General features: G+C 39.5%; 2 protein-coding genes across 3 annotated transcripts; both read right to left on the reverse strand.

The window, feature by feature from the left end:
• Positions 1-3,093: 3,093 nt before the first annotated feature.
• On the reverse strand, positions 3,094-7,922 carry LOC148125689 (TRPM8 channel-associated factor homolog). The gene is made up of 4 exons (XM_087935500.1): positions 7,918-7,922; positions 5,046-6,061; positions 4,822-4,916; positions 3,094-3,171 (listed from the first exon to the last, which is right to left on the reverse strand). Exons 1-4 carry the CDS (start codon positions 7,920-7,922, stop codon positions 3,094-3,096), a joined length of 1,194 nt encoding a protein of 397 aa, XP_087791626.1.
• A 1,415-nt stretch (positions 7,923-9,337) lies between these two features.
• LOC148125690 (endonuclease domain-containing 1 protein-like) lies at positions 9,338-21,006 on the reverse strand. 2 transcript variants are annotated; one of them, XM_087935327.1, is made up of 3 exons: positions 20,491-21,006; positions 11,293-11,616; positions 9,338-10,423 (listed from the first exon to the last, which is right to left on the reverse strand). In XM_087935327.1, the coding sequence occupies exons 2-3, from the start codon at positions 11,569-11,571 to the stop codon at positions 9,908-9,910; spliced, it is 795 nt and encodes a 264-aa protein (XP_087791453.1). In that variant the 5' UTR covers positions 11,572-11,616; positions 20,491-21,006; the 3' UTR covers positions 9,338-9,907. The 2 variants fall into 2 exon arrangements, with proteins under 2 accessions (XP_087791453.1, XP_087791452.1); XM_087935326.1 differs by having other exon boundaries at positions 20,475-20,587.
• Between the last annotated feature and the right edge of the window lie 490 nt (positions 21,007-21,496).

Genomic DNA, 21,496 nt, shown 5'->3' on the forward strand with positions numbered 1-21,496 from the left:
TCTGAGTCATCTTTATAAACAAAAAGTTCTTTTTGACAAACATAGTAGAAAATTCTTCATTCTGAGTCTGAGGCCTCAAACATATCTTCTCCATTTTCTAAAACAGTCTTCTTAACAGAAGATGTGCTAACTAACCCCCAAATATGACTCTTTATCTCTGACTGTCACCAGCTTGTCACATGAACTTCATGTATTTATTAGCTGTGGGTGGAATAAAGATAATATTGTGAAGAAGATACAGGGGGAAAAACAATTGCCAGGGCACGTTTGACTTATGGTTAATTCAAACCAGAGTTGCAAAACTGGAGACAAGCATTTGATGGCAGCAAAGACATGGAATTTTCCCTGTTTCTTCACTGCCACCTACTGGCCACTCAAATATTTCCAGCCCAACTCTGGAATCCTAAAAGCTTCCAAATTTGTCAATATGGTTACAAAAATGCCACTTCACTGCAAAGACAATTTGCAATATATCTTTGATACCACAGCATGCTATAGTCTGCAAAATATATCATTTTGGGTGATTATATTTACTGCATCCGTATGAAGTGCAAACTCCACTTTTCTAAACAGAATCCATTTTTGCTGCGTTATAATCATGTGTACAGTTTTTGAATATACCTTACTAACTGCTTTGCAAACACTAATGGAAAGATAGATCATAATATACAAATGGGTGGATGCAGAGGTGGTATTCAGCAGGTTCTGACCGGTTCTGGAGAACTGGTAGCAGAAATTCTGAGTAGTTCAGAGAACCGGCAAACTCCACCTCTGACGGGTCCTGCCCCCATCTATTCTCTGCCTCCTGAGTCCCAGCTGATCAGCTGTGTCTTCTTTTGCTGCCCTGCACAGGAGAACGGAGCTGGAAAGCAGGTTAGTGGGGTGTGGAGGGAATAGGATTTTGCATAATCTTCCCCCAGGAGTGGGGAGAGAATGGAGATTTTACACTAACCTTCCTTTGCCATGCTCACCAAGTCATGGCCACCAAGCCACACCAAGCCACGCCCACAGAACTGGTAGTAAAAGAATTTGAAACCCACCACTGGATGGATGGATGAGTTTTGTAGACGTCAAGCATGGGAAATCAGGAAGTTCAGGCAGTTCAAATGAATATAAGAGTTTATGGCAAACTTAAACTCTCTACAAGAATCTGATCTCCTAACAGTTAAAGCAAATTGGCGGTTGATAAGAGACAAAGGAATTCAAGGTGGGCTGGGCTTAAATTGCTTATCGGTGTAAAGAGACTTGAGACTGATGATGCATTTGACCCCTCCTTCGGGCTGAGCTTAGTCATCTCCTACCTCTAACCATTAAAGAGAAATAATTAGTGAAATGTATTTACCGTCTCTGTATTCATTTAGAAAAATAGGATAGGATAGGATAGGATAGGATAGGATAGGATAGGATAACAGAATAACAGAGTTGTTATCTTGGAGGTATTCTACTCCAGCCCTTTGCTCAAGCAGGAAACCTTGTACCATTTCAGATAAATGGTTGTCCAATCTCTTCTTCAAAGCCTCCAACGATGGAGCGCCCATTATTTCTGAAGGCAAGCTGTTCAACTGCTTAGCTGTCCTCACTGTTAGCAAGTTTCTCCTTAATTACTTCTCTCTTTGATTAGTATCTCTTCGTTGCTTCTTGTCCTTCCCCCCAGGGCTTTGGAGAATAATTTGACACCGTCTTCTTTGTGGCAGCCCCTCAAATACTGGCATACTACCGTCATGTCACCCCCTAATTCTTCTTTTCTCTAGACTAGCCAGACCCAAATCCTGCAGCCATTCTTCCTATATTTTCCTCTCCAGGCCTTTGATCATCTTAGTTGCTTGTCTCTGAACTTTTTCCAAAGTCTCAACATCTTTTTTGTAGCATGGTGATCAAAATTGGTTGCGGTATTCAATTAACTCAGGGGCTCAGGGGGTTGGGAATATTTATGATTGACTGAGGGACAGGAGGCTCTATTTTGTCCCAGAGGAATATTGTTTTCCCACTCTTCCACTATTAGTGGCTACTGAAGGAGCCAGTGGTGATATGCTGCCGGTTCACACCGGTTCTAGCGATCCGGTAGCACTGGTCAGCAGTCGGCCACACCCATCCACCCTCGCCCCTTCCTCTCCTATATTGCCTTGGTTTGCAGCTCAGCTGATTTGCGTGGCGTAAAGTAAGTTTTCATGCTTAAAATGGCCCATTTTCGAGTGCAGTACTGCACTCTAACCACTGTGCCACAGAGGAAGCTCCAGAGGCTAGATTTACACAGTCCTTGGATCTCCTGGTGGTCTCCTATCCATGTTCTTGTTACCTCAGCCCTGCTTTGATTCTGATCTCAAACAAATTCATTCAATGGACTGAGGCATTCTAGAACAATTACACATTTTATAAAATAGTGTTTCCAAATTTTCTAAAAGCACACGGAAAGAAGAAAGCATTTAAAATGTTATTCTTTACACAGTCATAGAGCAACTATGGAAACTGGGGGAAGGGGAGAGATATAAAATAACATGATAGAATCCAGAATCCACTCAATTCAGAAAAGATCAAGAAAAATCAGAGGGCACAACCCGCTGAGAAAGATGAAGCAGTTATATTTTTAATATACACTATTTTTATTTAGACCAGCAAAGAGCTTAAATATCATCATTTCAAATGTGTGGCATCATTAGAAAGAGTTCTTTGTGAAAAATACAGGAAATGCCAATTTGGGAACTGAATTTAACAGAATATTAGAGGTTATCACGAAAACATGAGGTTCTCTTTACTTTGAGCCTCATATTGCTAGCAAATAATTTACAGGTCCCATTTCCCCATATTGGATCAGTGATTAAAATAAGGTTGTGTGTGTGTGTGTGTGTGTATGTGTGTGCGTGAGTGTGTGTTTCACATGAATTTAAAATCTTCAGTTCTTAAACATTGCAAGAAAAAGGATTCCCCTAAGAAAGAGATTTGTTTTTTAAGGTAGCAATCAAATAGTGGAGCTGGATTCCTCTATGTGCAACAGCTAAATAGAAAAAATCTTTCACATTATCAGACTCAGTTTTGAGTAACACATCTCCCCAATTCCAGTGTCCTCTGTTGAGGATGAACTTGGCTCCTGGGCCTTCAAGAGTGCCGGTACTGTATCATGGGATCCTCAGCCCAGGCGGGGTAGGATAAGGCCAGATTCTCAGAGACACTGTCCTCAATGGGCCAACCCCAGGTTATGAAGAAAGGACCGAGGAAAGGACCGAGGAAAGGACACATATAGATGCACACACACTAATACAACTGTATATTATATTCATACTAAAAACATATTTAATATAAAATATTAATCATATGTATAGTTTATTCTATTTACTCTTTATTATTACTTATTATTTATTCTAATAAATAATAGTCTCCTTTTTCTTGTACATTGTGCTCATTTCAATATTCAAGCACCTCCAGGTCCATGTTTGAAATGAAAAACATTAGGAAAGAATTTAAATATTTTTAGGATGAAGGGCATAGTTTTTTTTAAGACCTGTGGAAGGACAACATACCTGAGCAGGTGAGAAGCACCTGTAGTCCTTTTGGGCCCTCCCTCATTGTTAGGACAACCCAGCTGCCAATCAAACAGTAATGACCAATCAAACAGAATCATTGGGCAGGAGGCAGAGGGAAGACAAGATGGCTGCCTGGGACCTCTGCAGCCAAAGGACTCATGAAGACAAGGCCGAATGAACAGAGCCAAAGCTTGGGAGTCAAATAAAAAGGCAAATTAAAAGAGACTGCCCTGATGAGGAGAGGCAACCAGGAAGGAGGCAGCAACTAAAAAAACTGGTGAGAGAGAGGGGTGTGTTTTTTCCTTCCCTCAGGATCTGGCATGAAGGAAACATTTTTCAAGCCATTTCCCTCAGATAGGGCTAAGATTTATAAAAAGAAGAGAAGAATCAAGAAGCTCATCCAGGACCAAAGAAGGAGAAAAGATGAAGCCAAAGATGAGCCAGTGGCCATTCAAACAGAAGTGCTGGGCATGAGGCTAGAAGGAGGGAAGACAAGATGGCTGCCTGGAGCTCTTCTGTCACAGACCTCATGAGGACATCCCTGAATAAACCAAGGATGAGGGGAAAAATTTCCGTCAGGTAGAGCCAAGACTGGCGAAAGGCAAACAATTCTTAAGTCCCACCAAGAAAAGATGAGGAAAAAGCCAAAATGTGAATAAAAATAAAAAGTAGAAACTAAAAAAATGATCAAAGATCAAATTCTGGTGAAAAAGTATAGTTCTACAGAGAGTGACAAATTAAGAGGAGAAATAGAGAAGTTGGCCATTATTAAATATTTTGAAGGTAAAGAAAATAAATATATGAAAATGTACTGAAATTGGACTTTGAAGAATGTAGTGTAGATAAAGAGCCTATAGAAAATACTTAAAATAGAAAATCTTTTTGTTATTGAGATTAACTTCGGCTCTACTTGAAAGCGTTATAATTGTTTTTGCAAGCTTTCTTTTTTGGAAAATAGAAATATTCCTCCTTTTCTTTTCCTGCACTTGCCCTTTTTTCTACGAGATGCAACAAAATTTCAACATTCATTTGCCATAATCTCATCTTTATTTTATCTTTATTTATTTAGTCAACTTCTATGAGACCCCTTTCACCTGGACATGACATTAAGTGGCTTACAATCTTGTAAAAGAAATATTAAAACATCAGGGCAAAATAGTAACATTCAACTAGCTTAAAATGGACAAAGATGGGGAGGCGGCAGCAAAATGTGTGGGAGGAGGGGGGTATCTTATCTTAGTGTGTTAAGGATCTGCAGAATTTTAACCATATATCATGATATGTAATTTAGAACTAATATTACCTGCAATTTTGCGTTGAGAATGGAGGGTGGGAATAATAAAGTGACCATTGTTGCTGGAGGAGCGTACATGCAAGTGCTTCTCCAAGCCTCATTTCCTAAAAACAAAGTATAAAAACTTTCAGAGGGTCATGTTTATACACATAAATGAAAAATAATGTCCTGCACACATAGGTTATTATCTTGAAAGGAGCACTTCTTATTCAAAATTAAACAACATTCCATACCTGTATTGCTTCCATTTACTTGAATGTTTTGAGGAGGTGCCGTAGAATAAGAGCTTGGATAATTTGGCATCAGGCTGGGTACTAAGCCTTGAAACTCTGGTAGAACTTTATAGAGCACAGAAGCTATTCGAAGTAAAATGGCTTGGTCTGAATTAGCTTGGATTCGGTTATGTACACTGACTTCAGGAATCCCTTTAATTTGAACCAGCGCTAGAGCATCTTCATGAATTGAAGAGAAAGGACGGGCATGCGTAGCTGGGATCTCAAGGAATATGGTAAAGTCTTGAACCAACCTCTGGAGCCATAAGGAATATGGTGTTTGTAGAATCTGTTCATTTTGAATATGTTCCTTAAACTTCAATAATGCTTTTCGGAAAAGATAAGTGAAAGCTACTTCGCTGGGCTCTCCAGCAGGACAGCTGTTTTCAGGAATTTCAATAGATTTTCCAATAATCCCGATTCCAAATTTATTCAGGATCTTATTTCCTGGATATTCTGCAATAGCACTGGAGTCAGGATTCACAGAAGCCCAATACCAAGACTGACCCCCAATTAGGAGTCCTCCTCCTTCAGAGACAAATTCGTGAATGCTTTCCATCTCTTTGGCATCATAGGCCATACAACAGTATATGCCTAGGCCTTCTTTAAAGTTGGTTAGCTGACAGGGAACCTCTGCTTGGTTTAACATGGAGTAAAGTTCCTGTAAGCTGTCTCCAATGCCCACTTTTCTTTCCTTTCCAGCAGAAAGCCAACTGATGGCATTGAGGAGGAAAGTCTTCATTGATGATATGTTGAGGAAGCCTTCATGAGAGGCAACTACAATGCGTCCTCGACCGTAGTATGCAGCTGCCAGGAAGGAGTGGTAGGTATCACTTATGCCAACTGGAAATGCCAAGGCTCCATGGATAAGCAAGGGAGATGGAACCATTTGATTCTGGAGGTCATCGCCCTTTACATTGAATCTCTCCACTCCTTTCAGAAGAGTTTGTAAATCCCTTTGAATATTTAAGCCATGTCTTTAAAAGAAACAGTAAAATTATATTTTCCATGGGTACGATAGTCTTCAGACTAAAATCCTAACATTGGAAAGTGGCTTGAGTAAATATGAGCTGTGATATCAAGTATCAGCATTGCAAAATGGAGAAGGAGAAGGGGAAGGAGAAGAAACAGAAGAGGAAGAGGAAGGAGGAGGATAAGGAGAAACAGAAGGGGAAGGGGAAGAAGGAAGGGGGGGAGGAGGAGGAGAAGGAGGAGGAGGCAAAAGAGAAGAAGAAGAAGAAGAAGAAGAAGAAGAAGAAGAAGAAGAAGGAGGAGGAGGAGGAGGAGGAGGAGGAGGAGGAGGAGGAGGAGGAGGAGGAGGAGGAGGAGGAGGAGGAGGAGGAGGAGGAGGAGGAGGCTAGTTAAAAAACAAATATTTAGAAACAAACAACCTACTCTCTAATAAACAATTTGGTTTTAGGAAAAAGCTATCCTGCAATCTGCAACTCTTACATTGCAAAAACATATGGACTACACAACTCAATCAGGGCAAAGCAATAGATGCAATCTACATAGATTTCTGTAAAGCCTTTGATTCAGTGGTACATGACAAACTACTACTAAAACTAAAATCTTATGGTATCTCTGGACACCTGCATAACTGGATAGAAGCATTCCTGTCAAACAGACAACAAATGGTCAAAATTGGGAACGTCCTATCAAATTCTGTACCTGTCAACAGTGGTGTCCCCCAAGGCAGTGTTCTAGCACCAACTCTTTTCATACTCTACATAAATGACCTCTGTGATCATATTAAGAGCAACTGCATTCTCTTCGCTGATGATGTAACGCTATTCAACACCACAGAGAATACTGATACCCTTCAAAAAGACCTCGACTATGTATCAGAATGGTCAAACAAATGGCAACTTCAAATCTCAACAAATAAATGCTCTGTCCTACATATTGACAAAAAAAATCAGAAAATAAAATACAGGCTGAATAGTCAAGACCTTGTTGATGATCCAAACTCTGTCAAGGATCTTGGAGTACTCATCTCAAATGACCTAAGTGCTAGAGCCCACTGTAACTACATAGCCAAAAAGGCGTTAAGAGTTTTTAACCTAATCTTATGTAGCTTTTTCTCTGGTAATATTGCACTCAGGGGTGAGATTCTAGCAGTTCGCGCCTATTCACTAGAACCAGTTGTTAATGGTCTAAGCAGTTCGGAGAACTGGTTGTTATAAGAAATTACTGGCCTAATCCTGTAAAGAAGGCAGGAAGGAAACATTCTGGTGTTGCTTACAGAAACTGCCTCTCCGTTAACCCTTATTACATTCTTGGCAGGACTAGACTTCCTGTCTCAGGAATGTCTCTGGAGTTTTTTCCCCCTCCTTTGCTGGTACTTTGCTTGTGTGGAGTGACCATTCAAAGTCACAATGGCACTGATAAAAGTGACTTATGACCATTTTTCACACTTACGACTGTTGCAGTATCGCTACAGTCATGAGAGGCCAGGTGAGGAGATGTGTGCCTCGATGTGAGTGATATTGAGTTGGCCCCTCTCACCCGGTCACATGACCACCAAGCTACACATCACCTAAGCCACTCCCATAGAACTGGTTGTTAAAAATTTGAAACCCACCACTGGGGTTCAGTTATTTATTTATTTATTTAGAAAATTTATATTACTGCCTACTCACACAGGGCGACTCAAGGTGACTTAGAAGGTTAGAAAAACACAATATAAAAGAAATAAAAAAGAATTAAAAAATAATGAAGTAATAAGATAATAAGTATAATAACTGTGTTATGACTGAGGGGGGCACGGTGATTCAGTGGTTAAACATGCTGAGCTTGTAAAGCCAACAGCTTGGGTTCAAGACAAGAGTACCGCATGAAGAGTGAGCTCCTGTTCTTTGCCTCAGTTCCTGCCTAGCTAACACTTCAAAAGCATGCAAAGTAGAGTAGGTAAATAGGTACCACTTTGATGGGAATATAACTGTGTTCTGTGCATCTCGGTGTATAGTCACATGACTATAGAAATGTCTTTGAACAATGCTGGCTCCCTCAGCTAAGAAACAGATGAATGTTAGGAATATAAGTCACCTAACAGGTATTTGGGTTAGAAATATATAAACCAGGTTAAACATTTTAAACTGTATCTTTAAGAAAATGCAAAACTGTAAATAGGTGTGGTTTCTCAAACGGCCATAAGATGGAGCCAGAAGCCTGGTTTGTCTTAGTCTTAGTCTCAGAAGAGAGTGTGAGTCAGTCTCTGTTTCCTTCTGTTGGACAATATTGCCATTCCTCATAATTGACTGGTATTCATGGATTTGATGTAAGTCTGATACTGAACTGTTTTTGACACTGGACTTTGTTATTGAATTATCCCTGGATTGAAAACTGACTGATTTACCTGTGAATGATTTTGGACTGCTTATTTTGAACTTTGCTTTAAACCTTTGTGGAAGTAAAAGCCTACATTTACTGTACAGTGTATCTGTGTGCTGTGTGTGTATTATTCAAACACTACTCTCAAATACATCTCCCTTTATGCGCTCATTCTCCTAACGGGGAATTACCTCAACAATGAGCACTGTTGCCCCCTATAGGTGGACATGGCTGGACAGGGGAAGCCATCACCTTTATGTTATGATGAGGGATTCAGGCCAAAATGCTTTTCAGCCGACCTATCCAATCCAGGTTTAGGCAGTGGGTTTTTTTCTGCAACCAAAACAGATCATAGCAATTTAACAGCCTTTATTGCTAAATGTTTTCTGCAGCCAAAGTAAAGCAAATGGACCAATCTGGAGGTTCTTTTTGAACCACACCAACATGTCACCTGCTTTTATACAATGTCGATGCTGCCTTTTAGTAGCTGGCACGGAAAATGGAATTTAACTTAAAATGGAAAAGTTCTATGCATCCTTCCTTAGAATTAATCCACGTTGGAGCCAGAAGTTTCTATATGAAGAACTGGAGAATTCAGAATTATTGGACCTATTGGACCACACCATATACAACTCTTTGTTTGCTAAGATTTGGCTCCAGCTTAGTGGCGTTTAATCAATCAATCAATCCCTCAATCAATCAATGAAGAGAAATAGAGAAAAATATGAAACTATTAGTATTGCAGCAAATCCTGGTTCCAATTCAGGACACAAGACCACGAAGGGTTGGAGAAGACAGGTTTATTTGCGCAAAGGTTCAGAGCATTAACATGTCAAATTCTGAACCCTGGGCTATTCCCAAAATGGAATGGTCAAATTTCTAGATTGATATACTGAAAGTCACACACAAGGACACAGATCTTTGATAAGCAAGTTTATTGGATGAAGTAAGAAAGCTATTGAGGCAGAATTCTAGCAGTCATACATACAAGGATTGCGTGCAAGACACTTTTCTCAGCATTGACATAACATCATACAAACAAATTGTCATAACTTGAGGACTACTTGTAGCAAATATAAGCGTTATATAGCATAAAATCAAATTTGATTCCTACAGGGCCTCTTCACTCCCACACAGCCCATTGGATTGAAAATTGTTCCTTCCCGCTGCAGTTTCTTTTTTAACAAATTATGCATGGGTTGAAACCACACAAAGCCCATCCAACCTCTAAACTCAAATAAACAAGATCCTGTTTTAGCTGCGTCAGCACTTTGCCCTTCATCTGATTATTGGATTCATTTGTTTTCTGTTCTGTTGCTAAATAATCTGAAGCACAATCTAATCAAACAGCCTGGAATTTCACAACATTTAGCAGGAAAAAGAAAAAGCTACAGATCAAACCAGATTTAAAATTAACTGCATTCTTTCCATATGTAGAACAACTAAACTGCTCGGTTTGTACTTTGCTTTCATTTGTTCTGGGAGCTCAGTTAACAAGCATTATTGAAAAGATCAATTGTTCTCTTCCTGTAGTGTTCAGCAAGTTTTCCTTGCAGGTCGCTCAAGGTAAGATTGTCTACCTTATTCTGGTTATTTTCAGCAATGACTGCCCAGGATCTTTTGCCTTTTTGAAGCACACAACAACCTGCAGCCCAGATATGACTGGGAACATTCACTCTCTCATTGATTAATGTATTGCCAGGTACAGAACCCACAAGGATATATGTTTCACGGCACCCGTCTGTATTTATATGTTCTTCATATTCTCTCCATTGTCCCTGATTGAGGGCACAAAACTGGGGCACGATGTTGGTTAAGGTGAAGGTTGCATCTTTGCTATCCTGATCTGGTTGATGGGACGGTGGCACCAAGTGTCCCCTGTCCTGCCGAACAGCCGCTTGGTAATCCCGGTCAACAGCCTGGTTGCGTTCCAGGAGGGTTCGGTTAATCCCACAGGTCGATTCCAATTCCATGCTTTTTCGATTGTGATCCTGAGGCAGGGCAAGCTAGGAATAAGAAAAGACAAGCATTGTCTCTGATTGGCATTTCCACAACGCTGAGTCGAAGACCCTGAGTCTGGGGAAAGAACTGTCATAAGTCATATGGGGAATGGGGTGTGGGATACTCTGCCGAGACAGATTGGACAGCATCTGCCAGGCATCTCAGCTCACAGGGCAGTTTCTGGGAATTCTGCAAATTGAGACTCCAAATTGTTGTTCTTGAGAAGCCCAGCTTAAACTATCTTCCAATACGGAATACACTACAGTGGTGGTATTCAATTTTTGTTACTACTGGTTCTGTGGGCGTGGCTTGTGGACATGGTGTGTCTTGGTGGATGTGGTGTGGCTTGGTGGGTGTGGCTTGGTGGGCATGGCAGAATGATGTTACTACAAAATCTCCATTCCCTCCTCACCCCATTAACCTGCTTTCCAGTTCCGTTCTCCTGTGCAGGGCAACCAAAGAAGACCCAGCCAATCAGCTGGGACTCAGGAGGCAGAGAATAGAGGGGACGGGGCCAGTTAGAGGTGGGATTTGCCAGTTCTCCGAACTACTCAAGATTTCCGTTACCGGTTCTCCAGAACCCGTCAGAACTGGCTGAACACCACCTCTGAATTGCCATTGACCTTGAAATGTCAGGGTGATCTCTGAACTTGGTTCTTTGGGGAAAGAATCAGATGGAAGTAAGACCTTTGCCAATGTGGACAGTGAGGTGAACCGAATCCTTACAGTCTTTGCTCCTGGGGAACCCTGGGAATAATTATGTATAAATCACTCTGAAATCTACTGTCTTGCCTTAATTCCTAACCACTGACTGTTCCTTAAAAGTTGCCTCTATCTGATGAATGTTTAGCTTCAGGATAGGAGCTCCTCTTACCTGCGGTTCAATCATCCATTCATCTAATCGTTCACCTGCACCACGGTTATACTTATATGCCGAGTACATGGGGATGCGCCGAGTCTTGTCGTACATTGTGGCAAACCGATACTGGTTTCTATACCTCTGGCAGATTCTGGCTGGATTCAACGGGTGCAAATTGGGGGGTTTCCCACCCAAGAAGAACTGCTTGCAGGGTCTGAAATTTTTTACCACCTCCCCAGTTGCAGGCAGGAGAAAAGAGGGAGCCAGGGAGAGGAAGATCCACAGCGGCAACATGGCTGTGCGTTTGGTCAGTTGGCCCTTCAAGTGGAACTTTTCTGGCTGAAAAAGAAAAAGAACAATGACAAATCTCTGATTTAGCAATTCTTCCTTTTTCCATGAAGAACTGCAAAAGAAACGAGGCAGCCAGGGAGACGATATACAGAAGCAACATGGCCGTGTGCTTGGGTGATCCTCTACTCTAAGGGAATCTTTCTGCCAAAAAAAAAGTGAGAATAGAATAATGATAAATTGGACTTCCGGTGGCAAGGCAAGGATGGTCAGAGGGGCAGAAATCCGCTCGTGATTCTAGCCTCCCTTTTCTTGAGTTTGGTGCGATCTTTTGGGGTGCTCGAGTCTTGGAGAGACCCGTGCCGGTGTGGGGGAACCTCGGGCTGCAGTGTGGGGAAAGCAACCCCCCTGCAACGAAGAGGAAGCCCTCCAGAGCCCAACGATCAAGAACAGCCTCCTAACAATGGAGGCTCCGAAGTCCGGACTGCCACCGATGGGAAGAAAAAGTGAGTGAAAGTTTGCAAGCTCGGGGGAAAGAGAGTCGTGGCAGAGAAGATATTTGACTGACAATAGACTGATTTCAGGCTGTTAAATACTGTGTGAATGCCAGCTGTGAGCTCCAAGACAAGCGGCTACAAAAGAATTGGTTTAGTGAATGTGAAAGAGCTTGGCAGGCAGAAAGAGAGTTGGAAATAAAAAAGAAGTAAAGAGAATTTTGGAAATCTGAAGACCAGCACGGGGGATTAAAAGACTCTATTATCACTAACATTTGGATTGAAGCTATTAAATCGGATCCAGAAGCAGAACGAAGCCGATCGGGGGGAAAGACAGAGCAATGCCATAGGCAGTATCCAGAACGCTGAACGCTGAAGTGATTACAATAAAGTAACAGATTTAACTGTCTGAAGGGACATAATCTAATCTATAAACTCTGGGAAAATTGAGAACAGGTCCTAGCAGAGGAGACAGTTCCTTTTCTATTTGAAGGAGATCAGAACAATTGATTTAAAGAACATTAAAATATAAGTAAAAGAGGAAGTCTTTAAACGAGTGGGAACATTGCTTACTGGCAGCTGTTACTCAGCAAATCTTCATTTGCCATTTCCGGTGTGCTAGAAGTGGAAGCTTCCAAAGTGAAAAGCGGAAACAAAAACTCTTGTCTTTGGAATTTTCTTTTTTCTTTTCCTCAACCCTTTTCTGTGTGTACATACTTACTAAAATAGCCTCTCTTCTTTCTTACTTGTTGATGGTATGCTATGTTGAAATATGCTTGCTTTTTTTTCTTTTCTTTTTTTCCCCTCTGATTTCCTCTTGATAAATATGTACATTTAGTAATGAAATATTAGAGTGTTAAAATATTGGATTAATTTAGTTAAGTTATTATTAGTAGAGATTGTTATAATTTGAATGGGAATATAGGGGAGATAGTAAGAATATTAAGCATTAGTTACTTAACAAGCTTAGAGCTCTCTAGACCAATATTATATTTCTTTGTGTGGGTTTATCTGTGAATGTAATATATTTTGTAGTTAAGGTTACTTTATATTGAAGTTAAACTAGAGAAAAATATATACACTTTACTAATTAGTCAAGAATATAGCTACTTAATAGATTGATAGATCTTGGTCAATTTTAGTTACAGAACTAAGAATACTGAATGCCAATTTGGAATAATATATTTAGTATAGTACAACAACAAAAACAAATTTTAAAGGAAATGACTACTACAACTACCACTGCTTTGAAATCTGGTAGGAAGGTTAATCCCACAATAATGACTACTTTGACAACAACTTCACCCATGGCACAAAAAACAATAGAGGAAACACTACCAACAGAGAAGTCATCTAGCATCTCGAATGCGAATATCCAAGCAATGTTCCTAACTTTACAGGATTCATTGACAAGATTGCAAGAAACAATGATTAAAAACCACAGTGAAACAAGGGCAGATATCAATGAATTGAAGGAAGAAATGGGGAAACTAAAGACAGAAATGAAAGTGGACATTTCCAAAGTAGAGGATAAAGTGGGGGTGTTGCAGCAGGCCTTGGAGAAAAACGAAGTTATAATAAAAGAAGTAGAGAAAAGAACCGAACGAACAGAAAGGGAATTAGAAAGGGTGGATGAAGATCTCAAAAGCATGAGCAAAGAAATGGAGGACTCCCTTGTCCTCCTAGAAATGGACAAGGCAGAAACTTACCTAAGATTCCAAAATGTGACAGAATCAAAAGAAGAAGACCTGGAATACTTGATGGCAGAAATACTGGCCGGTTTATTGAAGATGGATAAAGATGAAATTCAAAAAGAGTTTGATGAAGTCTACCGGGTCAATACAAACTATGCAAGACGCCACAATTGTTCCAGGGAAGTACATATACGATTCACTAGAAGATGTGTTCGAGACATGATATATAGAACCTCAAGAGATAAAACTATAACCTACAAAGAGAAAGAAATTGTGATTCTTAAACAGATACCGAGGAGAATAAGGGAACAAAGGCGTGACTATAAATTCCTGGCAGCATATTTAAATAAAAAAAGAATCACATTTAAATGGCTTATTCCAGAAGGAATGTTAGTGTCGTGGAAAGAGAGGAAAATCAAAATAGATACTATGGAAAAAGCCCAGGATTTTTACGAACGGATGGTGGGCCCACAGGAGCAAAGTAGTAGGGAGAAATTGGACACAAAGTTTCAAGAAGAATACAGTGGACATAAAAATAGAACTGGAACGGTAGGAAACCAAGAAAATACCTATCCACAACAAAAGACAGAAGGAACTACATCAATACAAGCGCAAGAAGAGAGGAATTGTTACACACAAAGAGCAAAACAAAACTAAATAGATGGGAGAAGAAAAAAATTACTATCAATAAACATAAATGGTTTAAATTCAACAATTAAGAGAAAAAGGATATTATCTAAATTAATTAAACATAATGCAGATATAACGTGCCTGCAAGAAACCCATATAAAGAAGAAGGATGAAAAATATTTAGAATGCCCGAAATTAGGAAAATTATTTACCACACCAGCAGATGAGGAGAAAAAGAAGGGAATCGCAGTATATGTGAAAGAGGATTTGAAATCTGAGCTAATATGGTCGGACTTAGAAGGAAGGACTCTGGGTTTGCAGATCTGGATTAATGATATTCCAATTCTTTTAGTAGTAATATATGCCCCAAATGGAGACCAAAAAGAGTTTTTAAACACCTATATGGAAAATTGGTTGAATTGCAAAAAGAAATATTTGTATGGTAGGGGACTTCAACTCCATTGCTGATTTCCAAAAGGATCACAGTAATGCCGGGAAGAATAAAAAGGGGAAGAGAGAGTTCCCCAAGATTTGTAGGGAAATGATGAAAGAGCTAAATCTGACAGATATATGGAGAAGATTACATCCTGAAAAAAGACAATTTACATTTTATTCAAATCCCCACCAAACATGGACATGGATTGATATGGCATGGATGAGTGGAGAGATAGCAAATGAGACAAAAGAAGTGGAAATTTTGCCTAATGAATGGGCAGACCATAATCCAATACAGGTAATATGGAAGGGCAGGGCAAAACCAAAGAAAAGATGGACCTTAAACACTCAATTAATAAGAGAGAAAGAATACATTAATAAATTAAAGGAGGAATTGATTTTTTTTATTAAAGAAAATGATAATGGAGAAACCACGAAACAAAATGTCTGGGATACGATGAAGGTGGTTATAAGAGGCACAACAATCTCTTATAATGCTAAGAGAAACAAGGAAAAATATTCCCAACAAAACAAATTACAACAGAGAATTAAGGAGCTAGAAACCCTTCTACAAAATAACCCAAAAGAATCCAAACTGCAAAATCAGATAAGTATAGTCAAACACAAACTGAACTTAATTGATCAAGAAAAAATGACTATGAATTTGAACTTAACCAGACAAATCTATTTTGAACATGCCAACAAGCCAGGAAGGTGGCTATCTTATAAACTGAAAAAAAAGAAAGAGAAGAGATTGATATACCAGTTAATAGATAGCAAAGGAGATACATACCAGGAAATAGAACAGAAAAAAGAAATCATTCATAAATATTTTGAAGATTTATACAAAAGAGAGGATGTCAGTGAAGATAGAATAAGGAATTATCTAGATGAAGTAAAGGATAAGGCAATTGGGGAAGAAATGGCTGAACTATTAAATAAAGACATTACGGAATCGGAATTGAAATCAGCAATAGAGAGCCAGAAAAATAATAAAACCCCGGGCCCAGACGGGATCCCAGGGGAGCTGTACAAGGCAATAGTAGATCAAATCGGACCACTTATGGTGGAAGTTTTTAATGACGTTTTACTAGCAGCCAGGATGCCGGACTCATGGAGGGGGGCACTGATCTCGCTGATCCCGAAGGAGGATACAGATCCCAGATATATAAACAATTACAGGCCGATTTCACTCTTAAATACTGATTATAAAATATTCACTTCTATTATAGCAAACAGATTAAAAAGATTGCTAAACTTGTATATACATGAAGATCAAAATGGATTCCTTCCAACTAGGCAAATAAAGAATAATCTAAGAATAGTATTAGACGTACTAGAATTTTATGAAGCCCACCCAGAGAGACAAGTAGCACTCATGTTTCTAGATGCAGAAAAAGCTTTGATAATTTGAATTGGCAATTTTAATTCAAAAATTTATAATTTGAATCTGGGTACTAAATTTGAAAATATTATAACAACTATATATGATACACAACAAGCTAATATAATAGTGAATGGGGAATGCACCACCAATAAAGATAGAAAAAGGAGTGAGACAGGGTTGCCCACTCTCTCCCTGCTCTTCATATTAGCATTAGAGACATTATTAACACGAATTAGGCAGAATTCAGATATAAAGGGATTAACAGTTAAGAAAGAGGAATATAAATTGCAAGCGTTTGCGGACGACATGATTTTCTTCCTTGAAGAACCAAAAGACAGGGGACCAAAATTGATGAGTGAATTAGAGAAATTTGGAGCAGTAGCGGGACTTAAAATAAACCAAAAAAAAAACCAAATTAATGACCAAAAACCTAACAGAAAAACAGAAAATAGAACTAGAAGAAATAATGCAGATACAAGTGACAAAGAAAGTGAAATACCTAGGAATTTGGCTAACCCCACACTGTAAGACACTTAAAGAAAACAATTATGATAAACTGATACATCAGGTAAAGAAAGATTTAGAATTGTGGGGGAAACTTCAAATTTCACTACTAGGCCGAATTGCTACTATTAAAATGAACATTCTCCCTAAATTTTTGTATTTATTCCAAATGATCCCAATTAAATTACATAAAAAGTTTTTTGAAGAACTCAATAGAACAACCCTGAAATTTATTTGGCAAGGGAAAAAACCCAGAATAAATGTAAAAGCAATGCAGGATATGAAGAGCAGGGGAGGGTTAGCATTTCCAAACTGGGAGTTATATCATATGGCCACCTCATTAGTTTGGTTGAAGGATTGGGTGAATTTAACCAATAAAAGAATACTATTTCTAGAAGGCCATGATTTACAAAGGGGGTGGCACGCCTTTCTATGGGACGTAGGGAAAACCAGTCAAAAATATTTCCATAGACATTTAATTAGAGACGCACTATTAACAATTTGGAGGAAAATAAGGAAAAACATTATACAAAAGTACCAGTATGGATTTCAACAATGGAGGCAATGATTCACCCAAACAATTTGGAGCTTACTAAAATGATTAAATACAAAGACTTATTAGACCCACAAGGAAATTTGAAACCGAGGCTGGATCTTCAAGAGCAAGGACATAAAATTGATCACTGGGTTTATCTTCAGATTCAAAGCAGATATAAACAAGACAAAAAAGAATTCGGAATTAATAACAAACCGCAACAGTTAGATAAAATTTTATTAGGATCAAATAAAAAAAACATAACAAAATTTTATAACTACTTATTAGAAACAGAACTAGAAAAAGAAATCGTAAAAGGAAATATGATTGCTTGGAGTAAGAACGTAGGGCGCAGCATCACATTAGCGGAATGGGAGAAAGTTTGGGGCAGAAACAATAAGATTACCAAATCGGCAGCATACAAGGAAAATCTTTATAAAATGTTTTATAGATGGCATCTCCCCACTTCGAGGTTAGCGAAGAGGCACCCCAACTTGAGTCCGCATTGCTGGAAGTGTAGGAAAAAAGAAGGAACCTTTTTCCATATGTGGTGGTCTTGTGCAGAAACCCAAAAGTATTGGAAGAAAATCAAAACTTGGTTGGAAGAAATCACCAAAGAGCAGATTGAATACAAACCAGAGTCCTTCCTACTAGGGATTTTTGATAAGCAAATTTCCAAAAAAACCAAATACATATCAATACACATTTTAACAGCGGCCAGATTAGCCTTCGCTCAACATTGGAAACAACATCAAATTCCATCAGAAGAAATGATTATTGAAAAAATCTCAAAATGCGCAGAAATGGATAAATTGACTTTGGCGCTAAAAAATAAAGACACTTCACTATACTATGATAGCTGGAATTGTTGGTATAATTGGATTGACCAAAGATAAATAATATATTATAAGGCATAAAAGAAAAGTATCAATACATAATAACGAGGTAACGATATAAGTTAAAAACAGGTGTGGTTATATGACATAAGTTAAGGTGATGAAAACAAAAGAAGATCTTGCAAACTGTTAAAATAAGAATACTTTTAATCCTGTAACCTCTTTCTTTCTTTCTTTTCTTAAAATTCTTTCCCTCTCTTCCTCTTCTCTCTTCTTTCTTTTCTTTCTTTCTTTCTTTTGCTTATTTGTGTATGTATTGTGACTGGTTTTAATTGTAAAAATTAATAAACTATATTTAAAAAAAAAAAAAGAATAATGATAAATTTGATTCAGCAAAGTTCCATGATGAATGTGAGAATGGGTTTGAGGTTGGGTTTTGCTGGGGGCTCCTGAAGTCCAGCTGGTCCTCCTGGTCATATGGAGGCCAACCAGGTTGTTTTCACTTCTGGATGGAAGAGCGGGATGGTGGGAAGGAAAGAGAACTGATAAACAGTCAAAGATGGGAAGGGTGAGGAAGGAAAGGAAAAGGAAGAAAGAAAAGAGAGGGAGGAAGAAGGAAAGAAATTAAAAAGGAAAGGAAATTGATGAATTGGATGGGAGGAGAGAGGAAAGAAGGAAAGGAAAGGAAATGAGAAAGGAAAGGAGAAGAGAGGAGAGGAGAGGGAAGGGAAGGGAAGAAAAGGAAGAGAAAGGAAAGGAAATTGATTAATTGGATGGGAGGAGAGGAAAGAAGGAAAGGAAAGGAGAAAGGAAAGGAGATAGGAAAGAAGAAGAGAGAAGAGGAGAGGAGAAGAGGGGAGAGGAGAGGAAAGGGAAGGGAAGGGAAGGAAATTGATGAATTGGGTGGGAGGAGAGAGGAAAGAAGGAAACGAAGAAAGGAGAAAGGAAAGGAGAGGAGGGGCGGTGACAGAGGGCTGGGAAGGGAAGGGCAGGGAAGTGAAAAGTTTTCTCAAACAGACTCTTAGGAACAGACAAGAGTTTCACTGGAGTGGCCACAGATGAGGAGAAAGAAGCAACAGAAGGAAGACAAAAAAAAAAACAAAAAACCCAGGGCTGGTGTGGGAATGGAAGTGGTGAATAGATAAGGAAGAGGGAAGAGCAGAAGGAAATGAAAAAGAAAAAGACGGGGAAGAAAAAGGAAAGGAAAAGAAAGGAAAGATGTAGGCAGAGGAGGAAGAACAGGGAGGGTGGAGTGTAAACTTACTGCATCAAATGGGGAAGCCAACAGCTATCAGGGAAGGTTGGGGTTTGTGAAGAAGCACGGGGACTTAGGAGCAGAGCCAAAGGATGGGTATGTTCATTGGGGGAATGGGTGGGGTCTTTCAAAGGTATTCATTCCAATCTGGGGCCAAGCTACTTTCTAAAAAGAAGCTTTATGTTTTATGATTTATATTCCTTGCAGACAGCTGGTCATTTGCATCCTTTTAGAGGGTCATTGAGGACACAAATAAACACACAACTGGCCACAACGGCTCTCTAAAAGAATACAAATGACTAGCTATCTGCAAGGAGAATCAATCCCTCCATTCCCTATCATGCAGTCAGAGCTGAAGAAGCTTCTTGGATGAGAAGCAAAACATCTTCAGAAGAAAAAACAAGAAAGTCCAATTCCCCCCCTGAAAAAGCACCTGTGGGACAATCATGACCCAGATGACTGAGAATCTCTACAGACATTATCAGAAATTTGAATTCTGTAGTGTGGGTGACTTTGGCCCAGACTTTGCTTTCAGCCCCACCCATCCCACAGGGCTATTGTCGTGGGCAAAATAGGAGGGGGAATGGATATTATGTGTGTTTAACACCATCTTGAGTTTCTTATGGAGTAATAAAGGCAAGATAAAAAAATCTATGAAATAATAGCCCATAAATCTATTCCTACCTCTATGGAGGTGCTGTTATCATACTGCCCCTGGACTCACCTTTTCCAGGTGGCTGGTGGGCCAAGGATCATTTGTAAATTACATTTCAATGAATATTATTCTGTGCCCTCTAAACCAGGAATGTGCAATACTTTGGACTTGATTCCAAATTCTGAATGTGAGTCAATCAAGAGAGAAAACAATGGGAGCCTTGCTTCTAATGCACAGGATATTGCATTTCTACGAGTTCAGCCCAAGTCGGCATGAATTCTGTTGCAGCCATTCTGTCTTTGCCCATATTAAGAATAATTAATTTAAACAATCTTTGTCCTTCTGACAGAAGGTTGAGTTGTAAGAACCAAAAGCTGGCATCTCTACAAACAACAGGGCACTATATCCAGGATAGAAAGAGCACAGGTCAAGCATTGGCACAAGAAGGCTGCAGGCCATAAGCAAACATCCTACAGTGACTTACCCAGCAGAATACTCACAAGGGCAACAATCTCTTGCTTGTAGACCAGGAAGTCAGGTAGACAGGAAAGAATCACAGTGCAGATGGAGGCCCCTGCTCCAAGATTTATATTCTCCCTACTTCCTCTTCTCCTTTTGATACTTCACTTGCTGACCTTTTTGTGGAAGTGATCGTGTTGCAACAGAGTGTTAAAGCTGTGGAGGTCAAGAACCCCAAAGCTAATAAACAGTACACAGATTATCTATATTTGGCATTGTCCATTTAAATTGCCAAGAAGGGACTAGAAAAAAACTATCAGGCCATGCTGCAAAGACCAAACATCAAGGAAAATACAATTTCCAAGCGAGGAATAGGAATCCAAGTATGGCAAATATAATGAAAGGTGTACTCAGCTGTGAGGCCAGCAGAATTCTTATGGCCCATCTTCTAGTGAATCTTGAGAGCCATTCTGTACAAATCATTGTTCAATTCAACGTCCTGCCATATTTCTAGATTTCCTTTGCACTGGGTTGGTTGGACTTTTAACTGGAATCCCTGCGCCTGAAAAAGAGAAAGAAGAATGATAAAGTCTTCCTCCTGCATGAAGAAATCAAGAGGTCCTTGAAATTGGCTTTGGCCAAATGCATGCAAAGTCCAGCTGGTCCACCTAGTCACATGGAGGCCAACCAGATGGAGGCTCTTCCACTTCTAGATGGAAGAGCGGGAATGTGCAAAGGGAAGTGGTGAACAGGTAAAGAAGGGGAGAAGAAAGAAAGGAAAAGGGATAGGAAAGAGAGGGAAGAAAGAGAAAAGGTTTCCCAAAGAGACTCTTGGGAACAAACAAGAGTTTGACAGGAGGAGGCTCAGCTGAGAAGAAGGAAGAGGAAGAAGGGAAAGGAAGAAGAACAGAGAGACTGTTAATGCTTTCGGATTGCAGTTATCAGCTTCCAACTTACTGCTTCAAATATCCAGTTATGATCAATTGGAGGATTCCTGCTACTGAGTTAGCTGAGACAGCTTCAGGAGGCATGGAGGGAAGCCAACTA

Source organism: Pseudonaja textilis, chromosome 5, assembly GCF_049901715.1.
Source record: "Pseudonaja textilis isolate UNSWEBS1 chromosome 5, rPseTex1.2, whole genome shotgun sequence".
NCBI classification, from domain to species: Eukaryota; Metazoa; Chordata; class Lepidosauria; order Squamata; family Elapidae; genus Pseudonaja; species Pseudonaja textilis.

Bases quoted from the DNA above. Each gene is read 5' to 3' on its own strand.
- LOC148125689 (XM_087935500.1), bottom strand. The intron at 4,917-5,045 runs GTATGGAATGTT...CTTTGTTTTTAG, and splicing joins AGTAAATGGAAGCAATACAG to GAAATGAGGCTTGGAGAAGC. The intron at 3,172-4,821 runs GTAATATTAGTT...TGGCCCATTGAG, and splicing joins TTCTCAACGCAAAATTGCAG to GACAGTGTCTCTGAGAATCT.
- LOC148125690 (XM_087935327.1), bottom strand. From the start codon at position 11,571: ATGTTGCCGCTGTGGATCTTCCTCTCCCTGGCTCCCTCTTTTCTCCTG. The intron at 10,424-11,292 runs GTAAGAGGAGCT...TCTTATTCCTAG, and splicing joins AATGGATGATTGAACCGCAG to CTTGCCCTGCCTCAGGATCA.